Source organism: Medicago truncatula, chromosome 8, assembly GCF_003473485.1.
Source record: "Medicago truncatula cultivar Jemalong A17 chromosome 8, MtrunA17r5.0-ANR, whole genome shotgun sequence".
NCBI lineage: Eukaryota > Viridiplantae > Streptophyta > Magnoliopsida > Fabales > Fabaceae > Medicago > Medicago truncatula.
In genome coordinates, this window is record NC_053049.1 from 13,200,727 (window position 1) to 13,213,750 (window position 13,024).

Below are 13,024 nucleotides of genomic sequence, written 5' to 3' on the forward strand. Positions count from 1 at the left end.
GAGAAATTTTTGTTTCAATTTAACCGTCACTTTCAAAGTTCAATGCAACTTTAAATGTTGTTTTATCAATATTACCCTTAGTTATTTATTGCGGAGAGAGAAATATATGAAATGAGATATTAAATGAATAATGATATTATAGTAAAAGTATCAATTATTGTATCAAAAACAGTAACATTTATTGATTGTCTTAATTTGTGCAAAATACTCCCTCCGGTCCTATTTATAAGATAATTTTGGGTCAACAAAAGTTGATGTATCTAGTTAAAAATTCAGTCCAAATACATTCACTTTTGTTGACCTAAATTTCTCTTATAAATAAGACCGGAGGTAGTATCGCAAAGTGATAATTAAAAAAGAACGAAGGTAGTATTATATACTCGAAAATAGGAAAGGATTACCCATCAAATAGTACAAAAGGAATCTCGATGATACATAAAAGACAAGGTGCTTCGTTTACGATTTCTGATTGGTTACTTCACGTACGTTGTTGTACGGAAGACAGTGACGTGTTTCTAACATTGTACCATTTCCTTTGATTTTGCCGCACATTTCATGCTCTTAAAATCTTTCATTTTTTCGATTTTTTGTTTCTTCATGTTTTCAAAGGTTCTTCCTTATAAAAAAAAAAAAAAAGTAAATAGTCTATTTCTCTCGTGAAATTGTAGGTTTCGTCAATTACCCTTTTGAAATTAACAAAACTTCAATTAGCCACCTGAAATTGCATAACGTTAATCAATTTACCCAATTCGTCAAATTTTTCTGTTAACTGTTTACGGATATGATCAAATACCCCCTGAAATTTTGCACTTATGTGCAAAATGCCCCCTAAACTTGAAAATTTATATTTTTTTTCTCTGACTTAAAAGATATTAAAGGCAAACAATTAACAATTATTGATCATATAAATCATTATGGAATGTATGTTTATGCAGCTATTGGTCATATAAATCTTTATGGAAGGTATGTTACTCTCATGTGTTTTAAATATATACATACATAGAAGACTTTTTTTTTACACAGGCTGATAATTATGTTAGAGTATGCAGTCATAAAGTACACAAGTCTTTGATAATTGTGTGTCCATAAAGAAAATTCATAGGTTAATATCTGCAGAAGGAAGAAGAAACAAGACTTAGGTTTGTGAATTTGCAACTTAATTAATGATATAATTTTTATAATGCAGGAAATGTCATATCTATTAGCTGCAACATGTTAAATAGATTATGTCATAGACCTTCTGCATGAAGTCGGTATATCACATTGTATTACAAAGTTATGTGATAGATATCAATTTTCTGCTGCTATGACATTCTTGTCTTGGTTTATTTCAACAGCTTGATATCTTTTTAATGATTGATTTTTAGTTTTGCATTCTTTGTAAAAAATTTATCTTGCTCCTTGTTAATAAATATGAAATATGAATGAAAAGGCTGCACATGACAAAACCATGATTTCTTTAGCATATATTCATTCATTTTCTTATGAATAGAATATTTATGACAATAGGTACAATATACTACTTGAAGAACTAAATTTTTAAGTTTAGGGGGCATTTTGCACATAAGTGCAAAATTTCAGGGGTGTATTTGATCATAACCGTAAACAGTTAACAGAAAAATTTGACGGAGAGGTAAATTGATTAACGTTATGCAATTTCAGGGGGTAATTGAAGTTTTGTTAATTTCAGAGGAGTAATTGACGAAACTTACAATTTCAAGGGGAAAATTGACTATTTACTCAAAAAAAAAAAAAAGTATACAAAGGTTCTTAATTGTTTAATTAAACCTTCCAAGTGGAGGAGTCTTAACTTAATATTAAGACTTGTTGAATACTAAAAACCCAATAAGACTTAATAACATCAAATGAAAAACGATTTTTGTAAAACTATATGATAACTTTTGAAATTTAATAAGAGTTAAAACCCAATAGCTACATTTCTTTGTTTATCTTTGTTTGTTCCATAATTTATGGTAAAAATGGTTGTTCAAATAACATATTTCACATGATTAGATACTTCTACTATGGAAAAAAAAATTAGTACTTATGAGTTATAAATATGTCTTTTGCTAATCCCTCTCCTTATGAGTGGGATTATAACCCAATATATGTTAGTTGGAGCATATACATGTTGAACCAAAAATCTTTTTGATGAATGTTTTAATGATAACAAATTTTATGGAATAAACACTAAGTTTTATGAATGGTGATCTACTGATGTTTGCACTTAAGTCTTTTCAGAGAAGTAGACAAGAAATAAGTCTTTTACAAGTGCATATATATATTCAATGAAAGAATACCAAAACAGTAGCATCACAAGCTCAAAGAAGATATAGAAAAATATTGTTTGAATCAAATGAGTGTTGATTGAAGATTCAACAAGAAGATGTATTTTATGATCAATTGACTCATCCTCATCACCACATGGTTTTCAACAAAGCATTAAAAGATTTGAGGAATAAAGGGTTAATATTTGAAAGACACTTAATGAACAAGAAACATTGTGTGGAATCACTAAGAGGAATTATGAGAAGAATTGTATCATCAAACAATTCAAGGTTAATTAACCAAGAAGATATTGTCTTCTTATATAGAAGAGAACATTATCAACTTTGATGAAAAGAAGGTTCTCATGATGAAGATGATTATTACACTCGAAATTATTCTCATCGAAATAATTAGAATCAACTTTGAAGAGAAACCAACCGATGAATAAATTATTCATTAAGTCATTCATTAATTGGAGAACTATCAAGGAAGACAAATCATGATCATATGCATGAAGATTCTATCATAAAAGACTTAGGATGATCCAAGAATCTTCCATCATTTTTCAAGATATAATTTGGGAGAATAGAAATCAATAAAAGGAATTTTTACTTTGAGAAAGGTTTCTCATGTTCTTACAAAAGAACATTTCGGTCATAAAAAGTGAAGAGAACATCCTCACTTTATGTTTTAAAAGATAACACATATTTACATTTATTATCTTGTTATCTACTAATGTGTTTTGTGAGAATGTTTCAGTGAGAATGTTTTCGAGAACGTTCTGACCTCGCAAAGATAACAAAGCATCTTCAACAAAGCAAATGACAAAAATGATCTTTTGATAAATGTCAAGAATGTGCATAATCAAAGATCAGGAATAATTGCTATTCTCTTTGTCTCATCAAAAGAAGGATCAATGATCATAAAAATCAAGATCCTTAAAGGCAAGAAATCAAGACAAATCAAAGTATTATGACACATAGGCCATGATAGCAAAAGAACAAAGATTTCATCATAATGGCCTTAAAAGAGTGAAAATATTCATTAAAGAAATATCTCAAAGTTGTTCCTTGTGGAAAAAGCATATGACATCATCATATAGCATCAAGATGACATTAACCCATCTTCTCAAGTGGCTAGCAAGCTTCTACAACAATATTACAGCTGATAACAACTTGCAAAACGTGTTCCTTCTTTGTACAAGTCTGGCTGGTACAGAGAGAACGTTCTGGGTATGAAAAACCATCAAAGAAAGATCTCAAAGTTGTGCCTTAGGATATGACATCATCTTATGACATCATGCAATGACATCAAGCTTGCATCATCTTAAGTGGCCTCCAAGTCTTCTACAATCAGGCATACAACTCATTACATCTTGCAAAAACGTGTTGCTTTGTGCCCAAGTTATGGCTGGAACAGAGAGACCGTTCTCGGTGAACAGTTTCATGCTTTCTCTCCAAGCATCAAATGGAGCCAATTTATTTTGAATTTGAATTGAGCTCCAACAGCTCTTTTTTGACTTGTTCTCCAAGGATACATCTCCTATAAATAGAGGACGTCCATGAAGGTAAAAAGCAAGAGTATTGATATACAAAAGCTTTGACATCTCTCTCTCAAAGCTAAAGAAATCATTCTCTTCATCAATCTCTTCAACATCTCTTTCGACAATCACAAAGCAAACTCCATAATCTTTCACTATATTTATCATCTTTATCTCTCATTGAGAACATCTTTATGAGTTTGTATTTGTACAAGGATAGTTTTTTTGAGACGCTAGATCCAAACAACATCTTTCTCATTTTCGTTTGAGACATTAGATCCAAACAATCATCTTACAAAAAGATAACTAGATCTCAAGTCTATTGAGCTTAATAGTTTGAGATAGGAAGAGTTCCAACCTTTCTTGTGCGAAAGCAAAGAATTGTAGAAGCCTGCTGAGGTTGATAATACAGGGGTTACGGACTGATCTGGTGTGATCAAGACCTTATAGTGTTGGTTAGAAGTTTCTACCAACTGAATACTATAGTGGATAATCTCACACGAAGTGTGGGGACTGGAAGTAGCCGGGTTTGGTGAACCAGGATAACTCTCATGTGTTATTCTTCTTTCTCTCTCCCTCTCTCTATCTTTTACTTTTACACAATATGCACACACTATCACACGCATTAATATTTATTTATCTCTAAGATATACTCGTCCTAATTAATCACAATCAAATTAATCCAGAGTTCTCTGGTCCTTAAATAAACATTAATATTGTTTTATCATTCAGATTAATAATTAATTATAACTGCTTTATATTTATCCAGAGTTCTCTGGTCCTTAATTAACCATAAGATTATCTTATCATTCAGTTTAAATAATTAATTATATAATTATTATCAAGAACATTCTGGTCCTTAGTAGAATTGCTTAATTATTTAAACCTTACTTTATCCAAAACATTCTGGTCTTTGATAAAACAATTGTTTAAATATCTAAATATTTTATAATCTTCTTTCATCTAACATTTACCAAGAATTTTCTTGAGTACATAAACTTGTTAAGTTTCAGGATTAAATTTAAAAAGGGTCACAATTCAAACCCCCCCTTTCTTGTGACTATTTCTTCCACTTCAATACAATGATGCGTACTTCACTTATTTAACATCAAACTAAATATCCAATTGTGCAGAGAAAATATTGGGAGTTTATAGAGAATGATAGCTATGTGCGCACTTTTTTTTCCACAAAATAAAAATATTTAATACAGGAGGAATAAGATTATTTAAAAATAAATCTTAGGTATTTTTAGTTTTAACCTTCCCACTCTCTTGAGGGCGATCCTTATGACCTGTTTGGTTTGGCGGCGGGAAAGCCGAACTCGTGGTTTAAGGAGCAACTTTCGTGGAAGTAGAGAAGCTTGCTTTCCTAGCTTTTGATGTAGTATTTTTGCATCAAACAATTGTAAGTATTTATATCGTCTCCTCAGCGACTAGTGCGATATCACGGACCGTTCGACACCAAATATCATTCTAAGTTAAATGATAATTCGTTGTTTGTTTTAATAACTAAATTGCAAATGATAAAGTTGAGATTAATAAGGCGTGAAACTTGTTAGGATTAGAGTTCTTTGATCAAGCTTCACACGTAACCTAATGATTATACATGGATTCTAGATTTTCTTTGATATTATCATGTATCCCTCGACAAGACCATTCGTGTCCAAACAATATTGTGAAATCAATTGTATCATTCAATCGTCGATGTCTCAAACTATTGAATGATTCAAGAGTCGGTCTTATCATTTAATCGATGATTTCTCAATCTATTGAATGATAAGAAAGCTTTAAGTTTGGATACAAAAGGTGATTATCAAAACATCAATTCCATGTCTAGAACCTATGTTTTGATAGATGATTATTCTAAACCTAGATTCAAAAGTATTTCTCAATCACAATTAAATCAAACATATGCATTAAAGTGCAAGAATAACATCAATATCAAATCAAACGCTAGAACCATATATTTATAGATCAAAAGATTACATGTTAAGCTAAGATCAAGTACCTCTAATCCCAACAAAGGAGATTTAGCTACTCATTGTCATGGAAGCCTTGCAAGAATGAATTGAAAGGGAAGGATCCATTACACACTTGTGATCTCTCAACAAAATGATGTAGAATCCACTTTCTATCACTCTCACTCTATCAAGAACTCTCTCTCTCTCTCTCTCTCTCTCTCTCTCTCTCTCTCTCTCTCTCTCTCTCTCTCTCTCTCTCTCTCTCTCTCTCTCTCTCTCTCTCTCTCTCTCTCTCTCTCTCTCTCTCTCTCTCTCTCTCTCTCTCTCTCTCTCTCTCTCTCTCTCTCTCTCTCTCTCTCTCTCTCTCTCTCTCTCTCTCTCTCTCTCTCTCTCTCTCTCTCAGAATATTACAAAATGAAAACTATGAAAAACTAAGAGTCAAAACTCCTCCCATTGAAATGATTGAATGAGCTATTTATAGAATTCTAAATCTGCATCCACTAAATCTGCATCCACTCACCTCGCGAGCTCCTTCATTCGCCATGGCGAGTTGAAGTTCCTTCACCATTGGGTTTGTGCCACGTCATCTGTGAGAGGCCTAAACCACCCTAACTCGCCTCGCGAGTACTTTCACTCGCCATTGCGAGTTGGTGGCGTGTAATCTTTGTTGCTTACTGGAATTGCTCGCCTTTGATGCTCGCCATGGCGAGTTGGAGGCGAATGATCTCATTTTTCTGCCTCTTTGTACTTTTCTCCATTTTCTTCTCTTTGCTTGATGTCTTGAGTTCGAATCCTGCACAAATGGGTGAAGTAAGATAGATAAAGCGTAAAAGGGCAATAATCACTTATCTCTCGGCTTTTCCCTCAATAACTTGCAAAACAAGAACACAAGTGCCTAAAATATCATTTAAAATACAACTTTCTAGCACTTATCAGCTTTCACGGCAACGAGATTCCTTGCCACAATTTTGAGAAATACAACGTCATTTCAAACGCACACTTAGAAATTCATTTAGGAGGTAAGAACAGTATTCAAACTCATGTATTCCCGGTTGAATCAATCATTGTTTGCATAAGTATGAATTATATGTTACTATCATAATTATGTGAATATAGTATTTTTAACATTTTACATATAATAAAACATGTAGTCCATTGTCCCCATGAGCTTAGCTCAGTTGATAGGGACATTGCATAATTTATGCAGGGGCCGGGGTTCGAACCCCGGACACCCCACTTCTCCACATTTAATTGTGTGAGCTCTAGCCACCAGACTACCCGACCCAAAAAAAAAAAAAAAACATGTAGTCCATTCTATGAAAATAATTTGGATTTTTTTGTTAATCATATTATAAATGTGGTTTGAAGAATAATTTTTGCTGGAAAATCTAATTGACTATCTATATGAAGGTCTTTTCGTCCAACTACACGTTAAGTGAGAAGTTTGAATGTCAATCATCAGTAAATCACAGTAAAGAACAAACATACTATACATTTTTATCCATGAAATTTGAACTCGGTTTATTTCTTAAAGAAGATTAAACCACCAATTTTTTGTCTTGAATTTTAAATGTATGACAATTTGGGATTGATCACTTCAATTATCTATCGTTGGTCAAAATAATCTCTGACAAGCAATTTGTTAAAGGTGATAATGTGTCTTGGATTGTTAAATTGTCAAACACTTGCAATTAACAAAAAATATGATGATTTGCTCTTTAAACAACCTAAGTTGAATTGTAGTGAACCAATGTAACTATAATAGTTATACAAGTTTAAATATCAAATTAAATGCATACCAGATTCTTATTTCTATACATCTTTGGCAAAAGTACAAATGACAATTCACCATCAAGCAATTGAAACTGGCATTGGGAGATGAGTTGGCAATGCATGATATATATATATATATATATATATATATATATATATATATATATATATATATATATTACCAAAGAATCCATATAATTCATTGATCACTACAACCAATATCTGTCCTTTGCCTCCAAAAGAAAACCCATATCTGTCCTTTTTTCCATACAATATATTTTTTTCCTTTTCCTTTCATAGAAAATTTGGCAGTATCATTTCCAAATTACTATTGACTTTAATCTAGAAATTTCTCTTTTTGGGGAAGTAGAGTATGATTTTACCAAAACAAGCAAATTATAAAGTAATACCAAAACATCACTTGTTTCTTAATATGGTGGGGTAGCTTGTAGAAGCAAGATGGGATCAGGTTGATTAATAAGGAAAGGTAGGTTTGTGTCTTTGCTTTCCTCTCTTTGCTAAAAAAGATAGTCAAATCCAAATCCAATCCTTTTCCTTGAATTTACCTCAATTATGTATCACTACTTTTGGGGGTGCTTAGTTTCTACTTTCTTTTGATTCCTTAACTCTTATTCATTTTCTAACCTTCCCTTCCTTATTTTCCTATTCTAGACACAACCCTTTATACATTTATTTTCTTTGATTTTGCCAATTTGGTGCAAATCTGTTTCCTTTTGAAGTTGCTTTTCTTGCTGGTAAGTTCAACCTATATCAATTAATCAGAAAAGCCCTTAAATCTTTATAGGTATTTAGACCCTTTTTTCTAGGAAGCTATTTTACACCATTTAATTTAGTCATCAAATACTTTTAAGAAATTTTTTCATTAACTTCCCGTTTCTTTCATCCTTAATATTTCAAACACCCTTCTAAGAGTTTTTGTTCCTTTGGTTTTATTGGGTGGTAAGTAATTCTAATTCTAATCTCTTGCAATATTTTTTCCATTTCCCATAACTTTCTAGATCTTAAAGGCTAATATTTTCTTCCCTTTTTCTTTACAAATTTTAAATTTTGTATTTTTCCTTCTTGGTGATCAAGACTCTCTTGTTATATATTAAACTTTGGTTTCAATTTTTCTTTTTATAATTATTTTGTTATGTTCATACTATTTTTTTTTTTTTTTGTGATTTTAGCAAAGAAAAGAAAAGGAAAAATGGTGAGAGGAAAGACACAAATGAAGCGTATAGAGAACGCAACAAGTAGACAAGTAACATTCTCAAAGAGAAGAAATGGTTTGTTGAAGAAGGCCTTTGAACTGTCAGTGTTATGTGATGCTGAGGTTGCTCTTATTGTTTTCTCACCAAGAGGGAGGCTTTATGAATTTACAAGCTCTAGGTATGTACTTGTTTCAGATTAATTAATTAATTTCTTTGTTCACAAATTGTGTGATTATATTACACATGGTAATAATTAATTTATTCATCAAGGGTTTCTTTAGAGTTTGTTTGCTCTATGTGAAATTTTTTCTATCTATTTTTTTTTTTTTTTAAATAGAAAGTAAAAATATATATAACGTTTTCACAAAGTAAAGTTAGCCTTGATTTTTAATTGATCTAATAAATTTCTTGCAAACTTTTGTGTTTTTCAGTATATGTTTAGTACTCCTTTTATAAATATGTTATCTTCCGTCACTATTATAAACAAAAATAAAAGATATGATAAACAAGATTATAACGGTTTAATTCTTGATATGAGGAGTGTTATGAACATTATTTTTTCAAACTCATCCATGAGTAAAGTTAATGTACCATTTTATGTGAGATATATTTTCAAAATATATCACTCAATAAAAAAGAGTAGGTTAGATTCAGTATTAAAATAGATCGTATTTCTTGCACTCCTCTTTTCTCGTGATTAGTGTTTATGTTAGTTTGCAGGGTTCTAACTCTAGATTTCTAATATTGAAATGACAACAAAAAGTCCTAACACATAAACCCAACAAAACCATTAAAAAAAAGTACATAAAACTTATATTTTTAACACAATCCACAATCCAAGACCAAAATCAAAACAACCGTCAAATAGAGATAATTTTAACTCAATGAAATTAAATAATATTCTAGTACAGTAGAAACTCTATAAATTAATAATGTCGGGACCGGAGAAATTTATTAATTTAGAGAGTTATTAATTTATCGATAAATTAATAATTATTAATTTAAAGAGTTTTTAAGTAATTATACTGTACATACCAAACAAAAAGGCAAATTAGTCTATGTCTCTTAGAATTACGTTGCACCAAATCTTGGGACTCAATGTAAATTAATAAATATTGTATTCATATCCATTGGAAATATGACTTTTGATTTTTGAAGTGTATAGTAAATGTAAACAAGTGGAATGTTCAATATATTCTTAAGCAAGTTTGGCATATATAAATTACATGAATGTGTTAAAAGTATTCAAACCATATCTCACTCACGAAGTGTAATATATTTTTTTTTTCAGTTTCTATGAATTATTAATTTATGATTTTCTTGGGACCGAAAATTATAAAGGAATCTCCCAAAAATTATTATCTTATTATTTTATCGAATTATTCAATTTTTTACACTGGCCCAAATCGGAACCGGACAAATTTATTATTTTAGAGAGTTTATTAATTTATCGAGTATTAATTTAAAGAGTTTCTACTGTACCTCCACCATAACATTAAGTTACATTAAGTTGAACTAGCACAGAAAGAAGCAGCACATCACATGTAACAAGTACTGACATACAGTGTATTAAGATGAAGTGAGAGATCATACACAGTTAATTAAGAGAGGTACTATCCTTCTACATATGAAATATTAATTTAGTTATTAATTGCACCACATAACGAAGACTTGATTGCTCCTAAACTAGAAAATAGGAACTAACACTAAGTTTTAGTAACTAACCTAACCTAATCGAAAAACTAACCATAAAGTAGGATATGACCCCGTTATGTAGCAGTCGAAGTATTAATATTATATCATTGTAATTTAACCAGTTATTATTGCGGCGTTTTCTATAGATGAGTCGAAACCCTAAATTAATACTTAGAATCGATTAAAACAATTTAATTAAGAAACTTAGCAATTTACCACTGGTTCAGACGGAAGTAGGGTTGTCAATCCTATAATCCATCTAGAGATCATTTTTCATTGTTGGTTTGAAAATGCATTAGAAACGTGCATATACAAATTAAATCAGACACTTGAATTATAAACTGAATAAAAAACTTTACTAATTGAATCTAACAAATAATAAAAGGTTCATCTTGGAACCTTGATCAAAGAGGTTTAGTTGCACATGGCAACCTTCATCATTACAAAACAATAGAAAAACATAATCTAGAGAGAACAAGAGTAGAAGGAAAATCTTCTGCCTTGAAGTTCTGATGTTTGACCCTTGTCTTGTACCACTACCTTCTGAATAAATAAAAAAGTGTGTGCAAGGCTGTCTATTTATAGTGCATCGTTACTTAGGGTTTAAGATAAAAGAACCAAACTTTTTCCATCATCACTTAGTCCATCATTACGCATGGGCACATGAAATGGTGTGAATCGACACATGGGGTAGTAGTCAGGACTTCCACGTGCACATGGCACAACAGCTCCAGTGAGAATTTTGCACTTTTCGTCGCTTTTCAAGCGTTCTTCCGTCTTGAAATGCCTTGAAATTTGAGATGAATTTTTCCCAAACTTCTATTGTCTTCAAATATTTTAAGACCATTGATCTTCAATCTTGATTATCTTTGATCTTCCACGTGATGACTTGTTTTTCCGATTTACATTATTTCTTACTAAAAAGTACTAAAAACACCTATGGTATTGCATGATTTAGGATAAAACTAAATTACAATGACTCAAATAAAAATAATATAAAATGTACGTCAAACCATTGATAACCCCGCTAAGTGACCTCTTATTTGTCTTCAAATGCTAAAAAAATAACTAAAAACAAAGCCAAAAGTATCATATGATGCTCCATTATCATAATACCATACTATCTTGTGCCTTAGAGAGAAATAGTTAAGTGATGTTGTGAAGGAGATTGTGTTATCCAAAAGGCTTAGTGAGTCTATAGAGACGTTAAACACCAAAGAATAGTCAGGAGATAAGGAGGTAAGAATACTCAAAATCAATCTGGAGAGGCAGATGTAAGAATGAATACGATCAACATGAGAGGCGGAGGTTAAAAGGTGAAATGCATCGTGGATGGATGTACACGATTGGAAACTTTGGTGGAGAAAACTCATATGGAAGTGGAGTCTTCCATTAGTGGGACTAGGAGTAGACAATCAAAGGTGGAACAAAAACGGTATAACTATGGAGATTTGTGTGTTAAGCTCTTTTGGAGAGAAAGGAATTCTTCAGAAGGACAGAAGACACACTGGAGGTTGTAGAAGATTTCGAACAACTTGTGAGATTACCTCAAAATCCAAAGGAAATTGGAGGTAATGGGTCTTTAGGAGGAAATAACTGACCACTATTAGGGCTTAAGCGGTTATGATGAAACTTGTGATGCTGTCTAAAAAGCATAAGGTAGTTAGGCCCAAAATATTAATTCGAGAGGGCGGAAGGCATTGCGAGGGCTGAAGAGCTAAAGGTGAAATCTTGTAGGATTTCATAGTATAGCTGGATACAAGGAGATCAAACTTAGATGCTTGTGGGACTATTAAATGTGGTTTGATGCAAGTGGAGGTCGATATCTAGATCAAGGTTCATGAGAGGCTTGGACTTGATCGGTTTAGAATTGAAAAGTAGTTCAAGGATTGAGAGAGCAAGGTTCAAGTGGAGTTTTGAATCGATCGATCTTGATCGATTTAGGCTTGTTCCAAATACACCCCTTAAAAGAAAAAGAAATGTAACACATGACATGTATAATCAAACTCAAACATATATCTTTTGGAGAGTATGGAGAATCCAACCAAACATATATCTTTTGGAGAATGTCAACGAAGAATGCCAGACAATAATTCAATAATGTTAAAATTTCAAACAAAACACAAGATGACAAGCCACTAAAAACTAAGAAAGAAAAAAAACCCAAATGCCGAAATAGAGAGAGGAGAAAGGAACAACCAAAGAATGAACTCAATTATACCTATAAGAATTCATAGTCCATTAGTTAATCTCAATTTGGAAAAAACTATACATGTAAGAATTCATATTGCAACTGAATATGGCAAGTAAAAACTTTCATGATCATCTATATCTTTTTCCCCCTAAAAAAAAGCAAATAGACGAGCAAGGAGTGTCCGTCAACCACTCTACAATGGAAATTTGTAATCATCAATAGTCTATCCTCGTTGTTCTGTGAGTTTAACTTAGTTGACAGAAACATTGTATAATATATGTAGGGGTTGAGGTTGGAACCATTAATTGTACAAAATCAATTCTATTATTTTGCAAATTGAAATCCCCAATCTTACGTCCTCAAGTAACCTTTGATAAAA

At 31.6% G+C, this 13,024-nt stretch overlaps 1 protein-coding gene across 7 annotated transcripts in view; it reads left to right on the plus strand.

Moving 5' to 3' along the window:
• The first annotated feature begins 7,824 nt into the window (after positions 1-7,824).
• The window catches only part of LOC25500990 (MADS-box protein SOC1), a 33,425-nt gene continuing 28,225 nt past the window's right edge, over positions 7,825-13,024 (plus strand). For 2 of the 7 annotated variants that reach the window (XM_039829326.1, XM_024771945.2), the window contains exons 1-2: positions 8,043-8,297; positions 8,733-8,934. In XM_039829326.1, coding sequence (XP_039685260.1) covers positions 8,753-8,934 — 182 coding nt within the window. In that variant the 5' untranslated portion in view covers positions 8,043-8,297; positions 8,733-8,752. The other 5 variants (XM_013589530.3, XM_024771949.2, XM_024771948.2 and 2 more) reach the window with 5 other exon arrangements.